At 42.4% G+C, this 18,291-nt stretch overlaps 1 protein-coding gene across 4 annotated transcripts; it reads left to right on the top strand.

Moving 5' to 3' along the window:
- Positions 1–2,021: 2,021 nt before the first annotated feature.
- Positions 2,022–4,170, top strand: LOC121745260. Of its 4 annotated transcripts, XM_042139088.1 has the most exons (3): positions 2,022–2,421; positions 2,932–3,265; positions 3,380–4,170. In XM_042139088.1, exons 1-3 carry the CDS (start codon positions 2,307–2,309, stop codon positions 3,408–3,410), a joined length of 480 nt encoding a protein of 159 aa, XP_041995022.1. In that variant the 5' UTR covers positions 2,022–2,306; the 3' UTR covers positions 3,411–4,170. The 4 variants fall into 4 exon arrangements, 1 of the variants encoding a protein (XP_041995022.1); XR_006038796.1 differs by having other exon boundaries at positions 2,653–4,170; XR_006038797.1 differs by having other exon boundaries at positions 2,022–2,435; positions 2,932–4,170.
- The last annotated feature ends 14,121 nt before the right edge of the window (positions 4,171–18,291 follow it).

The raw sequence follows: 18,291 nt of genomic DNA, 5'->3' as shown, positions 1-18,291 counted from the left end.
TTTCATTTCATTTCGCCTAGTTTACGTAGATCTGGTGTATTTCCGATTCGTAGCAAGTTTTCGGCGTCCAAATTTCTATATTCTGTTCAAATCCAGGAGTATGCTCTGTTTTCTGCATTTACGCGTCTGAGTTGGTTAGGAAATTGCATGGGTTGGTTGTCTACAGCTTTTACCGTACTTGCTATTTCTGGAAACATGGTCCCCACTGTTAGTTGCTTTCTGTTTAGCTAGATTAGGTAATTGTTTACTTAGTCTAGGGAGTAATTGTGTCTTTCGGATTTGATGTCTGATTCCAGTAAGTTTTCTGTGTCCTAGGTTTAGAGTTTACATTTCTTGCCTAGATCTAGTGATAGTTAAAATCTCAACCCTTTTGCGTGGCAGCAGCCGTTTGTTTCCATAGTCTCTTAGCACTACTTTGCGAATCCATCTCTGCGGGATCGACCCCACTTCCCTATACTAATTAATAGTATTCGGGTTGAGGGATTTATTTTTGAAGGGGAGTCGAGTGTGTCCAACGACAAAAACACTGTAGTTCTCTTGAGTTCCTGGACCCAGTGATCTAGTGGATTTAAGGAGCGTTGTGTCTGGACCGAGCTTTGCATTAATTCTCATATGTGCACACTTGCTTACTCCTGAGTCTAGTCATTCGACATTAGAGTCGAGCGAGAAGATTTAACCACTTCAACTGCACAAGGTGAGAATTTGTCACGGTCATGTTTGGGGATGTGGACAAACAAGGTACAACCAAAAATTTTGGGGTCGAGATGGAGGGACGATGGTACCAAGTTTTGGGAAGAGAAGACCTCTAGAGGAGTTTTGAAGTTAAGGATCCCTGTGGGAAGAGGATTTAAGAGATAGACTGAAGTTGCGTTGGCTTCTGGCCAGAAGGATTTTGGGATGTTTGATTCAATGAGGAGGGCACGGGTGATTTCTAGGATATATCAATTTTTCAGCTCGGCTGCCCCATTTTGTTCTGGTGTATAGGCACATGAAGTTTGGTGGACAAGGTCATTTTCAGTGAAGAAAGATATCATCTTAGAGTTCACGTATTCCCTCCCATTATCAGATCTAAGGATTTGAATTCTAGAGTTATATTTTGTTTTCAAATAATAAATCCAAGTCGTACGCTAAAAATCATCAATAAACAACAAAAAATATCGAAAACCTTGTCCTCCAGTAACCGGAGCAGGGCCCCACACATCAGAGTGAACCAAAGCAAAAGGTGATTTTTCTCTAGTGTTGTTTAATTTGAAGGAATGTCTGTGACTTTTTGCTAAAACACAAGTTTCGCAATTCAAAACATGCATAGAAGAAACTAACTCAGGAAAGAGTATGCGAAGATAACTTATGGATGGGTGCCCTAACCGGAGATGCAAGAGCCAAATCTGTCTGTCAGTTAGTCCGTGAGTTAGCATCGCAGTACTCTGTTGGGCTATCTCATCCAAGTAGTACAATCCATGTCACTCAGTGTCACGCCCAACTATCGTCCCCGTCTTGATATCCTGTAACATACAAAAATGAGGCTGCATTAGCAATTTGCAGTTGAGATCTCTTGTTACATGACTAACAGACAAAAGATTATGGAACAATGAAGGAACATAAAGGCAGTTCGAGAGGCAAAGGGTTGGTGAGATAGTGACAGTTCTCGCCCCCTCTACTTGTGCTAACTCCCCACTAGCTGTTTGGACAAAAATTTTTGTGGATTGAGAAATATCAAGGAAGTCCGATGCATCAAAGGACATGGTATCGGTTGCCCCACAGTAAAAAATCCAATGGTTTGTCGAAAGTTCAGGGTGTATTCTCGGAAATTCAGACAAAAGGGAGTTTTTTCTGCAATTTTTTGGTCAACTAGGGCGGATTTGGTAATATCAGAATTGACTTGGGGGGATTTTGGTAGGGATTTTTGGGGTGGGGTTTATTTTGGGATTTTCTCAAACTTGAAGGGCTTATTTGCAAAATGGAGGGAGTGTTTGTAGAAAACCCCCATTTTGGCAACTTCTTAACCGTAGTTGCCTCCACTACATTTCTCTTTCCGTATCTGAGATTTCCGGAAGACGTCTGTGCATCGGTGCGCTGGCCTGGCGCCTCCTCCGCTTCTTCCTCCTTCCCAACCACACAACCTCCGACGCCGACGCTCCTTCACCCTCCGCCGGCGACGCTGAACATGCCTGCATCTGTTGGTTGCTTTCCGACACCGCAAATTCCATGATTTCAACAATCTCCAGTGCTTTAGCAATCGTGCTCCATCCGTCGACGGTTGGGCCACGGGAAGCGGCGGATATAGGTTGTGCAGCGGCCAAAAGTCCATGACTTTCTACACTTCGATTATGGCTGTGTGCGGCAGACTCGGTGGCAGATTAGCTGCTGGAGTCGGTGGCAGATTCGCCGCTGGTACCATCTTAAATATGGTAATCGAGAGAGGTATAGCAGGATTGGTAAGACATAGTTTATGTAGAGAGTAGAGAGGAAAAAGTTTGTATTTTCTTGTGTATTCCTAATGTTCATCACCCTAGTATTTATAGGGTGAATGAGAATATTCTAGCACATCAATAAATGTAAATTGGTACTTTACAAAGCTTAGGAACTATGCATCACTGAACCCTCTATAATGAATGTTGGGCGGCATATTAATGTTGTTTCTCTTTCCAACAGATGCCCTACATTTTGATATATGTGAATCTGGGCAGGAGTTCAAATAAGTGGTAGAATTACACACTTGTAGAACGTCTCTATTTGTGTTATGTTGGAATTTGAAAATGAAATTTCTGTGCAAAAAATGTCTGTCGCGAATCGTGTAGCCTTAGATCTGGGATTGGTTCCGGCAGTGACGGTTTGTTCTCTCTCAACCTCTCCACAATAAACTCAGTTGTAGCATGATTATTCAAGTTTTGATCTGTTGAAGGATTGATGTTAAAATGGTATAATGAGCAGGGAAAACTGAGTCGCCGATGGTGAAGTTCAGGAAAGACGATCGTTCACGGAGGATATGGACTTTACGCGAGGAAGAGATATTCGCAACAACCTTAGTTGAACTCGTTGCCCGGGGTTGGAAATCAGACAATGGGTTTCACGCTGGTTATCTCCAGAAAATCGAAGACAATATTCGCAAGGAATTCCCCAACTCGGACATCAAGGGTACCCTACATGTTACTTCCAAAATTTCTGCTTGGAAAAAGAGCTACAACAGTATGCGAGGGATCTTGTCACGAACTGGGGTTGGCTTCAATCCGCATGGGGATTTCAAAATTGATTGTGATGACGAACCGTAGGGGCAGATTGTGAATGTGTTATTCCTTTACTCGCTGCTAATGAGAACTTGAATGCGATTTATGTTTAACTTGCTTGCGGACAGTTTAATGTATATTCCCTCTGTGTGTAGGCTGACAAGCATGCCAAGTTCATGCAGATGAAGTTTTGGCCCTTTTGGGAGACATGGAAGAGCATTTTTGGCAAGGACCAAGCAACCGGATCTATGACTGAAGACATCGTGGATGCTGCTGCGTGAGCGCGTCCCCAAGAAACTTTGGGAAGTGAGTGCAATGAAAATGATTACCACCCTTGTATGGACGACATCCCGGCTGAACAGAGCACTGCACTTGGGGAACAGCCTGGGCTGCAAGACCATAGCTCAGGTGATGATCAGCGCCGCACTTCTACTATGAAAAACGGATTGGGTATGGAGTTTCTTGCAAACCTCCATGCGGAGACTAACTCCCGCTTTGAGGTTATCGCTGCTAGGATTGGGTACGAGTTTGACTTGGGAAAGGTGCAGAGGGAGGTGTTTGATAAACTCAGCACCATTGATAAACTCACAAGGTATGAACTTTGTGACATTTTTAGCGAGAAATCACAACGTCTTGAGGTTTTTATGGGTATACCAGCATCTGCTCATCTTGGATATGTGAAAAGGTTCATCTAACAGAACCGGAACGTTGGGTGATTCAGCGACTGAAGTGAAGCTGTGTGGTCTACTATAATATGTATTATATTATTATGTCAAATGTGGCAACAAGTGTGCGTTAAAATATGTGAATATTTTGGTATACATTGGATCATCCAGCTGCTTGGGGTAAGTTTTATTTTGTGGAACGTTAACAGGTTGTGAAAGCCCCCAGCATATTTTGTACCCGAACTATATATCAATGATCCATATTATTATTTTCTGTTGCCTACGGATGCTAGTGAATGCAAATACAGTAGTTATTAAGATTTTTTTGTGGAACTATTTTGTGTCATGTACAGTCACACATAGCATTGAGATTAATGCTCAAATATTTGTTAGTGCAGCCACTAATACCAGTAAGATAGGAATGATTCATTCATGGAATAATATATTACAAGGTTGAAAATTAACACCACGATGTGATGAATCATTCGCTGACCAACAAAAACAAAAGTTTTAAACCACGTACCATAGTTCCTATATTTCCAGGGCATTCAAAACCAAAAAGAAACAGTCCTCCTCATCCACGTTATACTGTCAGTGAACTTATTGGACTTGCTGCCCTACCTATTGAGCATCCTATGGATGCCATATTGTGAGGATACCAAGGTCTTGGTGAGTTCGATGCGCACGAGTTAACTTGCTTGAGGGGCCAGCTTCACCTAGCGCACCACCATGGCAAGATGCTTTCATAGCATGAGGCGGGATAGGGAATGACTCTTTTCGAAGCGTGTGCGGAGTTGTCCATCGGGAGCAAGGTCTATGAAGTAAATGCCTAGGTCGGTGGTGGACTCATTGTCGGTTGGAGGAGGAATATGGCCGGAGAGTTCACCTCTTCATTCACCTCAGTAGTCTCGATTATGTATGGCTCATAACTAGGAAGCTTCTTAGTTTTATCCGAAAGTATGACAACCTCATTTTGCCGCTCCACCTTCACATCCGCTAAGCCAAACAAGCATGCTAACTAAACTCATAGGATTCTAGGGATGTGTTAGTAACTTTTCTTGGTTTATACAATTCCTATTTCTATTTAACATCTATTTGTTCTTACTTTGTTTCTTCCTTAAGTTGTTCCATAATACTTCACGTTTGAGTGACACATTCGGTGATGATTTAATATAACTTGCTACATAATCGTGAGAGGAGGTTGGCTAGTTAGATCCACTTAATAGACACTACAATTAGCTTCCTTTAAAACAGCACTGTTAATTGAGAGTGAGGACTTTATAAGGGTCTTAGGAGTTTCTAGGAGTTACGTATTTAGTATTGACAACCCTAATATTTGTAATCAACGTTTGCATCGCATGAGCATAAACTAGGTGTCTCGTTCTCTCAAATTAAGAACTGTGCTAGGGTGTTGTAGTTGGAATTTGTATAACCATAATTGTGAAAGTACATCCCTGGAATTCCCTTATCTCTATACTTTTATCTTCGTGACTTATTTGCAATTAGTTGTTTCTTTGCTCTTTATTGTTCTTTGTTTTCAAAAATTCTCAAAACTTTCGGTTCTCCAAATGGTAATTGAGTTTTAGTAGAAGATAGGAAGTCTGTGTTTGTTTTCCCCGTGATCGATATCTGGTACTAACCTTTAGCTATACTATCCATACTCTGTATACTTGCAGGTATTTATAGTGCTAATAAAAAGTGTATCAAGTGATACCTTCAAACGGATAATTTTACTACTTGGGATTTTAATTACTTTCTGTTTTTAGTTTTTGTTTAATTTGTTTTTGTTTTATTCCTTTCAGGCTGTGTATGCGAATGCGTTCTGGGAAGAACATCTTAGAGCCACTCGATCCCGAACTTGAAAGGACCCGTAGGAAAATAAGAAGTGAGCAAGGATCAATGGGAGACAGAACAGAGTTAGAGAGGCTTCAAGCCACAGTCAAGCTGTTGATGGACGAGAGAGAGACGGAAAGGGCTGCTCGCGAGGTGCAAGAAAATAAGGATAAAGAAATAGTGCCAGTGATGCAACCACATGAATATGATTACTTTTCCCGAAGGCCCTCACATTGATGCTAACAATTTTGAGCTATGAATGCCCCTTATTCAAAGGGTTGAGCAGTTTCCTTTTGCAGGCAGGGCCACAGAAGATGGCAACCGCCACCTCTCGACGTTCGTGGAGATTGCAAACACTTTAAAGTTAAATGGTGTCAACGACGACACCATAAGGGTAAGACTATTTCCCTTTTCTTTAATTGATTCTGCTAAAGAGCGGTTTGAGTGTTTACCCACAGAGCAAGTCTCCACGTGGAAAGATATAGTGGCTGTCTTCCTCGACAAGTACTACCCGCCAGGCACAATTTTGAAGCTCAAGAGTGATATCTTCCAATTCATGCAAGGCCACGACGAGCCCCTCTACGAGGCGGTCTCTCATTTCAAAGGCCTACTCCGCAAGTTCCCTAACCACGGTTTTACCGTGGACCATCAGGTAGGGATCCTATATAATGGCTTTAATGAAAAAATTTGTGCTATGTTGGATTCAAGGGCCAATGAGGGTTTCTTAAGGAAGAGTGGACCGGATGTCATGGCGGTGATAGAGGAGTTTGCCACCAACAACAGAGGGTGGTCGAAAGAGAGGCACAACTCAAGGAGAGTAGCGGCCATAGAGGAGGCTGAAGAGAGGTCTTTTGCTAAGGAATTGGTCGAGCTTAAAGTTCGGGTTGACCAAATGGACACATCTAGAAGGGAGGATCCAGCTCCACCGACCTCCATCATAGCTGTCACCAAACCCGACGCTCCTCCCACTCGTATGGAAGACATCAACTAAGTGCAACAAGGAGGCGGTCCCAATAGGGGTTACAACAACAATTATCGCCCCAACCAGGGGGCGGTAATTTCAATAATTATAATGGGAACCGTCCTCGTCCTAACCTTTCTTATTCTAATAATAATTTCTTGCAACCCCCACAGGATTTAATATTAACAAAGGTGGAGTAGTTGAGCTTATCAAAAAGGAGGAGAAGTATGACCAATGAATCATGAAAATTTTGGAAGTGCTACTGCAAGACAGGAAGACCAATGACACCAATATTGGGGTCATTGAGGCAAGGTTGAACAATCTCGTGCAAGGGATAAACACAATCGCCACTGCCGTCTCGAACATTATGACTCAAATGGACCAAGTCCACAAGAAGATTGAGGAAGACAAGCCAAAGGCAGCAGCACGAGTGGCAGACATAAACAAGAAGTGGGCCGCCAAGCAGAAGAAGGATGAAGGCAGCACGAAATCTGGGGACTGCCCGACGCCCAGCGGACCACCGCACACTCCACAGCGGGCCGCTACTGGGGTACAGTGTGGAATCTGCCCGATGCCTAGCGGACCGCCACAGACACCGCAGAGGCCCGCAACTGAAGAGGCAGAGGCGCCCGCCAAGGAGGAGCTCATGCGGCACAACGGAATTGTACTCTCTTTCCAGCCGAAGAAAGTTCAAGCTTGAAGAGTAGTTCAAGCATTTTTTTTAAATATGTTTGTAAGGTCCATACTAATATCCTTCTCGTTGAATCGTTGCAGGAGATACCTAGGAACGCGAAGCTACTAAGGGAGACCGTGATGAGAAAGAAGAAACCCACCAAAGCTGACGTTAAGTTGCCGCATCATTACAGCGAGATCATTCAACGGGAGAGGGCCGTGAAGCAAAGGGACCCCGGTCAATTCATCATTAGGTGCTCAATTGGAGAAAGAAAAGTGGATAAGGCTTTTTGTGACTTGGGAGTTAGCATCAACATCATGCCACTAAAGTGCTATGAAAAGCTCAACATCGGACCTCTAAAGACGTCGGATGTAATCATAAGGTTGGCCGACAACTCGGAAATCAAGACAGTGGGCATGATTGAGGATGTGTTTGTAAAGGTAGACGATTTCCTTTTCCCTGCCGACTTCATTATCCTTGGCATGAAAGTAGATAAAAATGTACCTCTAATCTTAGGCAGAGATTTTCTAGCCACGTGCAAAACTCTTATTGATATAGGTAGATGCGAGATCACAATCTGTGACAACTACAGTCGCTCCACCTACAAGATTGAGAGCGAAAGGCTTAAGTATGAAGAGGCGCAACAAGCAAGGAGGGAGCGCGAATGCAGGGCGGTCATGATGACTGGCACATCTAAGCCTTATAAGCCATTTGAATGGGAAGATTCTTCTAACCCTTCTATATTTATTGTTCATACTCCTTCCCAATCTCCTAAAAAAAATACGCCTAACCAAGCTAAATCTCCCTTTCAGGAGAAGGCCAAGAAGAAAAAGAAGGCCAAGAAGAAGCCTCAAGTTCCAGTCGACCCCGAAGTCTTCGTGATCAAGACCTCGAACGGGAAATACAAGTGGTGGAGAAAATTGGTAACAAAATGATCCAATTCGCGGTTTTTAGCACTAGAGTCGCTGATCCACCCACTTAGTTGGGCCACTTCAAGTCGAGCCAACGACTCAAAACAAAGGCGCTTGTTGGGAGACAACCCAATTTATTTTTCCCTTTATTTTTTATTTTTCGTTTTCTGCTTTTCTTTTAATTTTCGTGCATTTTCTGTTCACATAAAAAAATTAAAATTATAAAAACAATTAATCGAAGCGACCGTTGCATAGTCCACAGCGGTAGCCACAAAGTGTTTAGTGTGCAGGAGCAGTTCGGGCCTACGGCGGGCTGTAGCGGTCGTTGTGCGGGCCACAGCGGCCAGTTGGAGATGCGTCGTTTTCATAACACGCGCAGCGGTCACTGCACTTTTCGTAGCGGTCGCCACGAAGAGGTCAGAGACGCGATTTCACCTATTTAAGGTGAGTTTTCTCTCCTTCTTTCCACCATTTTCTCCAATTCTTCCTAGCACACGACCCCAACTACACAACATCACCAAATTCACACACCCACACTCTCTTTCTCTCATCCCATTCCAAATTTCACGCTTTCATCGTCCAATTCTCTTCAACACAAGGTATGCATCTTACACCTAATTTCTTAGTTTTGTTTGATTTCTTCCATGGATTTTTTTCAATCTTGTTGAATTGTTCGGTTGAAAAGCATGTTCTATTATGGGGGATAAGTGTGATGATGCTTTTACTTGTTTTTCATGGTTAGATTTTTCATATAGGGGTGAATTGTTGGTCTTTGTTGGTGAATTCCCTCTTGTTCATAGTTGTTTATATATTGCAATCATGTTCACACCATTGTGAGGCTATTATTACTTCCATGCATTGCAATACATGAGTAGTCTTAAGAGATTGTTGAATTGTGTTGATAATGTTGATATGTCTCTGCATGAGGATGAATTCACGTTGGGGGATGGATTTTTAGTGTTCTAAATTGTTGGTTATGTCTTACATGATCACATACTACAATTTAGGATGCTTATTTGATACAAACTTGCACATATTTGATTTGCTATGTATGCTTAGTTGAGTGCAAGTTTGGGGGAACCCTTGTTTGCTTGTCTATTATTTGGGGCTCTTTTAGAGTTTGAACTTTCTTTTGTAGGACAATGACAACAAGAGGATAGCCCGAGAATGCGAAGAGCTACGGAGTTAGCCTTTCTCCATGGAGGATCTTTGCGAGGTGTTCCATTGCTACGACCTCAATCCCGATGAAGAAGTGGAGTATGAATATTCTGATGTTTGGGGTGCGATGACAACCGAAGGTGACGATCATGAGTCAGGCTATGCCAAGTCCTCATCCATTCGCTAGAGTCAATGGTGGAAATGTCTCCCAAACCGAGCTTCATGTTATGTGGTGCCTTCTCACCAAAAGGGAGTTCAACTATGGGATCATCTTCACTCTCTATGTTGACCGAATTTCCAAGAAGGACGGGAGTGATATTTGTTGCGGAGGATTGATCACGGCACTTGCCGAACACATTGGCATCTCGACCGCTGAGGATATGGGGGAGCGTTTTATCACTTATGAGATGCTCTTCTCGGTTGGGCTATTGAAGATCGATTCTAGCGGTCAAGCGTTCTTCATGCAAGTGGATCGGGATCACTTTTCCGTTCCCATTCCTCACTTGACCAAGGTCGACACGTGGGACAACCAAGCCATGTGAAAGCTCGACACCGTCGCCCACCGACGAGCCATCGAAGCCAACCCCATCAATGGGGAGTTTAGGATGAGGAACATTCCTTCTCGTATCCCCGCCTTCGACCCCGAAGATGACTCCGCCTTCGACGCCATCGAAAACTATTAAGAGGAGGCGGAGAATTCTCAAGCTCAAGGGAGTGGGGCTCCGCCACCGCCACAACAAGAAGAGGAAGAAGAGGAGGAAGTTGAAGCCCTCCGCCGCTGCACTAGAACCAACTGCCGTCGCGAAAGGCCTAATGTCAATGAGGAGTTTCAAGCCAACACCTCCGCCCAATTAGGAGATATGTTCTCCTATATGCAAAACATGTCCAGCACTTAGGACAATAGATGGACAGAGCAACAACAAGAAAATGCCTTCAATCACCAAGGATGGACGGCACAAGGTGATTGGCGGAAGGCGGAACAAGACTTTTGGGAGCAACAAAGGCTAGAGGATGCTCATCAACGTCAACAAATCGCCGAGCTCCAAAGGATAGCTGTCGAAGCTCGCGAGGAGCGCCAAACCATGAGTGGCGACATCACCTATCTCATCGGCGCCTTCGACGACCTCAATACTTGCTTCCCTCCTCCTCAAGAATGAAGAAGTCAAGCTCATGACTTTAAATGAGCACTTGTATCATTAGTTGTTTTTTAGACAATTTTTTTATGCTTTTGAACATCTTTTTGAAGTTGTTTTTGGTTTTAGTTTTAGTTTTAGTGTAATGATTTTTTTCGCAGGTATTGGTGATGTGAATCCAGGTATTCACAATCATAGAATGCAACGATGTCGAGGGCCATGGGTTGATTGGGGTCCGAGAAGAGGGTGGAGACATGGCAAGGAGCCTAGCCGGATTGGGAGTTCTGATTCAAACCGGAATTTTCCTATGAAGATAAATTCCAAATCCTCTCTTAAGACAACCATTGTCTTCATCGTCGAAAGAGCTTCATGTGGGTATCTTGCATGCCTCAATCGGAGCCCGGATGAGGAAGTTATGATCGTTTTAAGAAAGCCGCGCAGTGCAGAACAAAATGCGCGGGCGGGCGTTTTTCCTCATGCAAAACGCCCGGTCGGGCGTTTCTGTCGAGAGATTAGTTTTTGTCCAGAAACTTCGCTCCGGCGGGCGAAATGAACCTAGGGAAACGCCCGGTCGGGCGTTTCGTCCGGGATGTGACTTTTTGACCAAGATTTGTTTTATTTTGCTCCTTTTCACCCATAGTATAAATAGACATGTTAGGGTTTTTTCTATGCAGCTTTTGAACATTTTGTAAACCTACCAAAGACTCCATTGTGAGCATTCCTCTTCATCTTTGAAGATTTATCAAAATCCCTTGTGGTTGCATTTTAATCTATATTCGGGCTTAGATTGAATGTTAAGGTATGCAATTCTAGTTCTTGTGTTGCTAGTTTTGTGGAGTCATTAGATTCTTGCTTTGGTGAAAGTTGCCTTGGGTTGTCTTCATTGTTTTGTAGAAGGTCCATAGGTTCCAAGCATCTATCTAAATCATAACACCTTCACCTTCTCCCTTTTCCACCATTTTTATTGTTTCATTTCTTGTTGGGTTTGTTTGGGTTATTGAAATATTTACAAGAGCAAGTCCGGGGCAAACATATGTGTCTTGAATCCCTAAGATTCACATTATTTGGTATCTAGAGCCATTGGTTCTTGTTCTTGTAATTGTTAGAAAATTATCAAAAAAAAGAGATACTTCAAAATATATCCATGAGCTTTAGCTATAAATTGATATATATGTTCTTGGGTATGTCAATGTGATTGTTCCAAAGTTGTAGACCAAAAGTACATCAATTGTTGGGTCTATTGTTGTTGGGTGAAATTGTGCACACAAAGTGTTTTTTGATTTGTCCCATTGGCCAAGCACCTTACTTTCACTTATCTTTTAGCTTCTAGAACTAGTAATTACTTGCCTAGTTGCATATCTTGTTTGTGAATTGTGCTACCCTTGTGGATTATCATCTTGAGAGCAAGTGAGGGAGAGTATCCTAGCCATCAAAATTTCTAAGCCCTCCGAGTGACATTGGGTGTGAGTTTTGGGGAAAAGGGGTACAAAATATGGGAAGTGAGCTCCTCACTAAATTCTTAATTCTCGGGTGTGTGTGTTATTTGTGTTACTAACAAAAGGGACTTGTCCCTAGTTTTGTACATTTTGTTTTGTAGGTACATCAATATGGGTTCGTATGTCGAGTCCTCAATTGAGGAGATGTTGGCCACTTTGATAAATAAGGTGGACAAGATAGATACACGTGTGTCCACAATGCAAGCTAGTACATCTACCATGCTTAAAGATAGTGTCTCTATAAACAAGCAAGTTCATCCAAGAAATACTACTTCGAGTTGGAAAGGCTTTAACCCCCGACTTGGTGGTGGTGACACGAGCCAAATGAGCATTTCCCCAAAGAAGGTGGACCTATCTCATCCTAGCTATCACACGAAGGTTTCGTCGTGGTTGTCATCCAATTTTCCTCTTTCAAATAGCTTGATGCAAAGTGAGTGTGACAATGTTAACTACATTGTTAAAGAGCGTGTCAAGCATATAGTGGATTTTGTTACCGATGATGATGAAGAGCAATGTGAGGATAAAAAAGAGTCCATGGTCATGCATGAATTAGACGCACGCCTAACTTTTAATTATGGTGTGTCTAGCATAGTGGAAGTCGAAGACGAATGTGAGCCATTAAAATCCCTTCAAGTCTTGAGCATTGAAACGAAGCCCAATGAAATTGCTAAAGTAAATGACTACTTGAGGAATCAGCAAGAGAGAAAAGAAAATATAGAGTGTGAGAAAAGGCTAAAAAGTGAGATGCAAAAGCCAAGAGAGAGTGGTGGGGGTGAGTGTGAATCAAACAAACCAAGAGAGAAAAACTACAAGCATGTGAGGAAAAAAAAGTTGCTTGTTAGATTCTAATATCAACCTTGGGAGGGCTCTAAATCACCCTATTCCTTTTGCCATTGGTGAGGAGAATGACCCTTGTTTTACTAACTCTTATGACTTGTCTTTTCTCTTTGATGATTTTAGGAGACAAGAATTGGGAGGATTAGAATGTGAACCCCGAGTCGTGGATGTATCGAGTAACTTCTTACCGGTAATAAGATCATGGAAGCAATGTCAAGATGGATCACTCATTTCCCAAGTGTTGGAGCAATTAAGTAAGCAACATGTTGACAACCTTGATTCTATACTTGGTGTACTTGATCGGGATTTGAGGACAAATCATTCAAAAGAAGGAGGGGATGATGTGAATCCGGGTGTCACAAAGAAGAATCGAAGAACCGGATTTGAGGACAAATCCTTTCACAAAGAAGGAGAGGATGATGTGAATCCAGGTATTCACAATCATAGAATGCAATGATGTCGAGGGCCATGGGTTGATTGGGGTCCAAGAAGAGGGTGGAGACATGGCAAGGAGCCTAGCCGGATTGGGAGGTCTGATTCAAACCGGAATTTTCCTATGAAGATAAAGTCCAAATCCTCTCTTAAGACAACCATTGTCTTTATCGTCGAAAGAGCTTCACGTGGGTATCTTGCATGCCTCAATCGGAGCCCGGATAAGAAAGTTATGATCGTTTTAAGAAAGCCACGCAGTGCAGAACAAAATGCGCGGGCGGGCGTTTTTCCTCATGCAAAACGCCTGGTCGGGCGTTTCTGTCGAGAGATTAGTTTTTGTCCAGAAACTTCGATCGGGCGGGCGAAATGAACCTCTAGGGAAACGCCCGGTCGGGCGTTTTGTCCGGGATGTGACTTTTTGACCAAGATTTGTTTTATTTTGCTCCTTTTCACTCATAGTATAAATAGACATGTTAGGGTTTTTTCTATGCAGCTTTTGAACATTTTGTAAACCTACCAAAGACTCCATTGTGAGCATTCCTCTTCATCTTTGAAGATTTATCAAAATCCCTTGTGGTTGCATTTTAATCTATTGTCGGGCTTAGATTGAATGTTAAGGTATGCAATTCTAGTTCTTGTGTTGCTAGTTTTGTGGAGTCATTAGATTCTTGCTTTGGTGAAAGTTGCCTTGGGTTGTCTTCATTGTTTTGTAGAAGGTCCATAGGTTCCAAGCATCTATCTAAATCATAACACCTTCACCTTCTCCCTTTTCCACCATTTTTACTGTTTCATTTCTTGTTGGGTTTGTTTGGGTTATTGAAATATTTACAAGAGCAAGTTCGGGGCAAACATATGTGTCTTGAATCCCTAAAATTCACATTAACTGGACTCTTCCCAGCGAACGCTGGCGCTTGCGCAGCAGCCCGCTGGGAACGCACAGAAAGTCACTGGACTCCGGCCAGCGACCTTTGGCCCTTGCGCAGCAGCCCGCTGGCTGCTCACTGGAACGGTTCTGACCCTTTCCCGGCGACCGCTGAAGATGTCCAACGGTCCGCTGGCCATTCACCGCACTCTGACTCATGCTAATTTTACATTAAAAAGCGTCACCCACAAGTGTACGGGATAAGTAGCATATGACAAGCTAAAATTATCGATCATCGAAGACTAAAAGCCGGTTTGAGTATTACAATGCAACTTTGAACACTATTTAGACTACTAAGAGGGGTTTTTGGTTTTCTATAACTAAGATAAAAGAACAATTAATCAAGTAAGGATAAATAAATAAGCAAGACAAACAAAGGATGGTTTTTCACACAAATTGGATAGGTAGGGATATGGATCCGTTAGTATGGATCACGGGTTTCACCTAGGGATCATTCTCATCTATTAATTCTCGTGTGTGGCTAGGAAGGTCGGGTTACTTGGTTAGACCCCCTCTCGGGTACATCTAACTCGTGGATTAATCCCTATTGTATGAGTCTCTTCCATACAATTCAAGATTAACTCCCTAGAACAATAGACCTAAGTCTTCTCTCTAGCTCATGCATCTCTCGATTACATATAACTCACGTAGTTGTTGATTACCTAACCCTTCTAATCATGCATCTCTCAATGTCATTAATTAGAACAAGATATATCAAATTGTTAGCTAGGCAATTGGATAATAAGAGCTCAATAACCAACAAAAACCAACACAAGAGATAGATAGCATAAATCAAGGATCAACCCATGGATTCCATACAAACATCACCACATCCCTAAGGAAAATCTAGCTACTCATGTTCAAAGATGAAACAAAAGGAAAATAAAGCAAATGAAAGAAGACATGGATAGAAAATAGAAACTAGAACTCCATATGGTAGAATTGATAGTGGGGAGTCTTCTCCTTCAATCTCTTGAGAGGGGAAGCTCGTAAGCCTTCAAATCCTCTTCAAAACCTTGCTCTTTTGCTCAGAATCGTCGTGTGGGAGTTAGGGCTCAAATGTGTGAAGTCCCCTTTTATATCCGGAGTGAAAAGAAGGAGAAAATGGGCGTCAGTAGAAATTGCCCGATCGGGCGATTTGTAAGTGCAAAAATGCCTGACTGAGCGAACTCTCTGGAATCAGCCTCGTTCGCTCCGTTTTGCCCGTTTTAACCTATTTTTACTTCAAAACTCCAAAAAACTCATTACTTCATCTAATTAATGACTAAATGGGTGAAAACCTATAATAAACACCTTAATCCAATAAAAATATGGGTTAATCACCTCTAAAACCATCCTAAACTATGAGTTTGTCACATTCCAGCCGCGAATTTTTCAAAATTTTGCTCGTCCAACCTCTACGTGAAAAATTTCAAGGTATCTTTACTGTTTTCCTTAGTTTACTCACGTCCCTACCGATTCTACAAACTTATTTTACACTTTGTTGTAAATAAGTTTGGGGGGATGAAGTGGTGGACCATGAGCTTAGGTTTTTGTTTTTGTTTTTGTTTTTGTTTTTGAAAATTTCTGAAGTTGAATCCTTGTCATGAACTTAGCATGAAGAACTTAGAAACACGCATGCTTAGGGACACATTAGACCGAGTTGCCTATGATATAAAGTTCTTTCATCTTTGATAAGCATGGCTTGACGTTTTGATTTGATGGTTTGGTAAAAAGGTGCATAATTAGTGAATTGTTTGTTCGCCTTGAATCATGCTTATACCTTGTGAGATTTGAACCTTAATGTCTTTCATATGTGATTTATTTGTATTCATGTATATGTTTCTAGAACTTGCTCCTAGTCTGCCTAAGTTTACATAGTATTTAAGTTGATTTAGGAGGATGTTGGGCCATCTTTTCATACCTACTTTTATATCCAAAATTTTGACCCTTGTCGAAAATCTCTTTTATCCCTTTGGAGTCAATTTTGAGCCTTTAAGCCTATTCTTTGGAAGCTAAATCAATGGAGACAATTCCTTGGGTTAGTATAGTTATTTTTATGTGATCTTGTGTAAAGGAATTGGAGAGAGATGGGGAAATTGTGAAAAGTGAAAAGTAGTGTGCTTAATTGTAAAAGTGCAAGTTGTGAATAGAAAAATTCAAAAGTGTCCTTAATCTAGAAAGGATGCCTATGTAAGAAAAGAAAAAGAAAGAAAGGACAGAAAAAGAGAAAGAAAGGTTGTGAAGAAAAGAAATATCAAAGGTTTAGGAATGTGAGTTGAAGGAGAATAAATGTTAAAAGTGTCTTAGGTTTATAAGAAATGTGGAGTTTATTTTACTCTACTTGAGATTTTATTTTTAGCCAAATATTCCTCACCTACCAAAAAGCCTACATTACAACAAAAAATAAAGACCTTTCGGACTTTTGATGCTTAATCACATCTAGTAGAGGATGGATTAGACTTTGACCTAGCATATGGTAAACTTTGCATGATGCATGATTTGAGTGCTTATACACATTACCTTATACACTTTGAGAGTGACTGAACACTTCCCATATTTTGAAGTTTGCCATATGTGAGTGGATGAATTCAAGGTGTTCCACGAGTTAGTAATGAAAGTGCACTAATAAGCCTTGCTTGATTTGATTGCGTTAATACATGCTTGATCTATCTTTTCTATACTTTGAGGCAATTATGACGTCTAGTCCTTGTGCATTCCGTGCGTCTATTCTTGTGTCTTCTATGTTTTGTTCGAGGACAAACAAAAATGTAAGTTTGGGGGAGTTGATACACTCGGATTTTGCACAGTTTTAAGGCTATCTTTTGGTCCGTTTTTAATGTCAAAGTTGCATTACATATCCATTATTTGCATATTTTATCTATTTTGGTATTTTGACATGTTTTGTGAGAAATGTGCATATTTGAGCCTAAAAAGGGAGTCAAAATGCGAAATTGGAAATCTGGAGTTGTTCTGCATGTCCAGCGGTCCGCTGCAACACTGTCGGCGACCGCTGGCGCCAAACGACGGCTAAGCCCGTAGCGCTCCGAAAAAGTTGTGGATAAAGTCAAGACACGCCCAACAACCGCTACCAAGAGGCCAGAGAGTTACGGGATGATGGATGGTGACCGCTGTAACAAGTGCAGCGACCTCCAGCCAAAGGTCAGAAGTCTCAAATCAACTCATGGCGACTAGGCATGCACAAACCGGCCCAGCCCGCCGGTTAAACGCCGGTTCGGGCCCGCCGGTTCATGAACCGGAACCAGGCCTGGAACCGGCGGTTTGAACCGGCAGGCGGGTTGAAGGGTCGGAAGGGCCGGTTCAGGTTCGGCAATATATTGAACCGTGAACCGGCGGTTCGGCGGTTCGAACCGCCGGTTCAAAGGATCGAACAGTGTTTCGTAGGTTAGGGGTTCGTAGGGTTCGCGTAGGGGTTTAGGATAGCCGTTGGAACCGGCGGTTTGCAGGGTAAACCGCCGGGTTGAGGGGTTAACAGGCGGTTTGTCGGGGTAAACCGGCGGTTCGGGAGCCGGTTTCCGACGGTTCCGGCAACTTTTCAGAGGCTAGGTCGTAGGGTCAGTGTTTAGGCCTGCAAAACCGGTCATAAACCGCCGGTTTTCTGTCAGAAACCGGCGGTTTTCTGACGCAAACCGTGGCGAACCCGCCGGTTTAGGGTTGAACCGCCGATTTCGGCGGTAAACCGGCGGTTCACGGCAGATTTCAAAATTTCAAAATTTTTTTTTAATCCAATTTTACTCCTATAAATACCCCACTTCTCCTTCATTATTCCTTGCCCCATTCCTTGAATTTTCGGAATTTCATTCTCAATCTCCATTTCTCTATTCTCTCCTTATTCTCTCTAATTGCGCAAGTTTAATTCTACACTTTCTACGCACTACTATATTTGTTGTGCTCATAATTTACCACTTCTTTTATACTTCATACATATTTCATTCCAAGTTCATATTACTTTTCATTTATCAATATATTCAATATGTCTTCTTCTCGTGGTGGATCGGGACGTGGTTATCGGGGCAAGGGAATAGCCCAAGATCAAAGCACTACGC

The sequence above is a fragment of the Salvia splendens genome, chromosome 8 (assembly GCF_004379255.2).
Source record: "Salvia splendens isolate huo1 chromosome 8, SspV2, whole genome shotgun sequence".
Taxonomy (NCBI): Eukaryota; Viridiplantae; Streptophyta; class Magnoliopsida; order Lamiales; family Lamiaceae; genus Salvia; species Salvia splendens.
This window is presented reverse-complemented; position numbering and strand designations above follow the sequence as displayed.

What these genes read in the sequence shown, in the direction of transcription:
- LOC121745260 (XM_042139088.1), top strand. Translation starts at nt 2,307, where the DNA reads ATGACTTTCTACACTTCGATTATGGCTGTGTGCGGCAGACTCGGTGGC. An exon ending in AAATATGGTAATCGAGAGAG is followed by an intron (nt 2,422 to 2,931) that starts GTATAGCAGGAT and finishes TATAATGAGCAG; the next exon opens with GGAAAACTGAGTCGCCGATG. An exon ending in ATTGATTGTGATGACGAACC is followed by an intron (nt 3,266 to 3,379) that starts GTAGGGGCAGAT and finishes CTCTGTGTGTAG; the next exon opens with GCTGACAAGCATGCCAAGTT.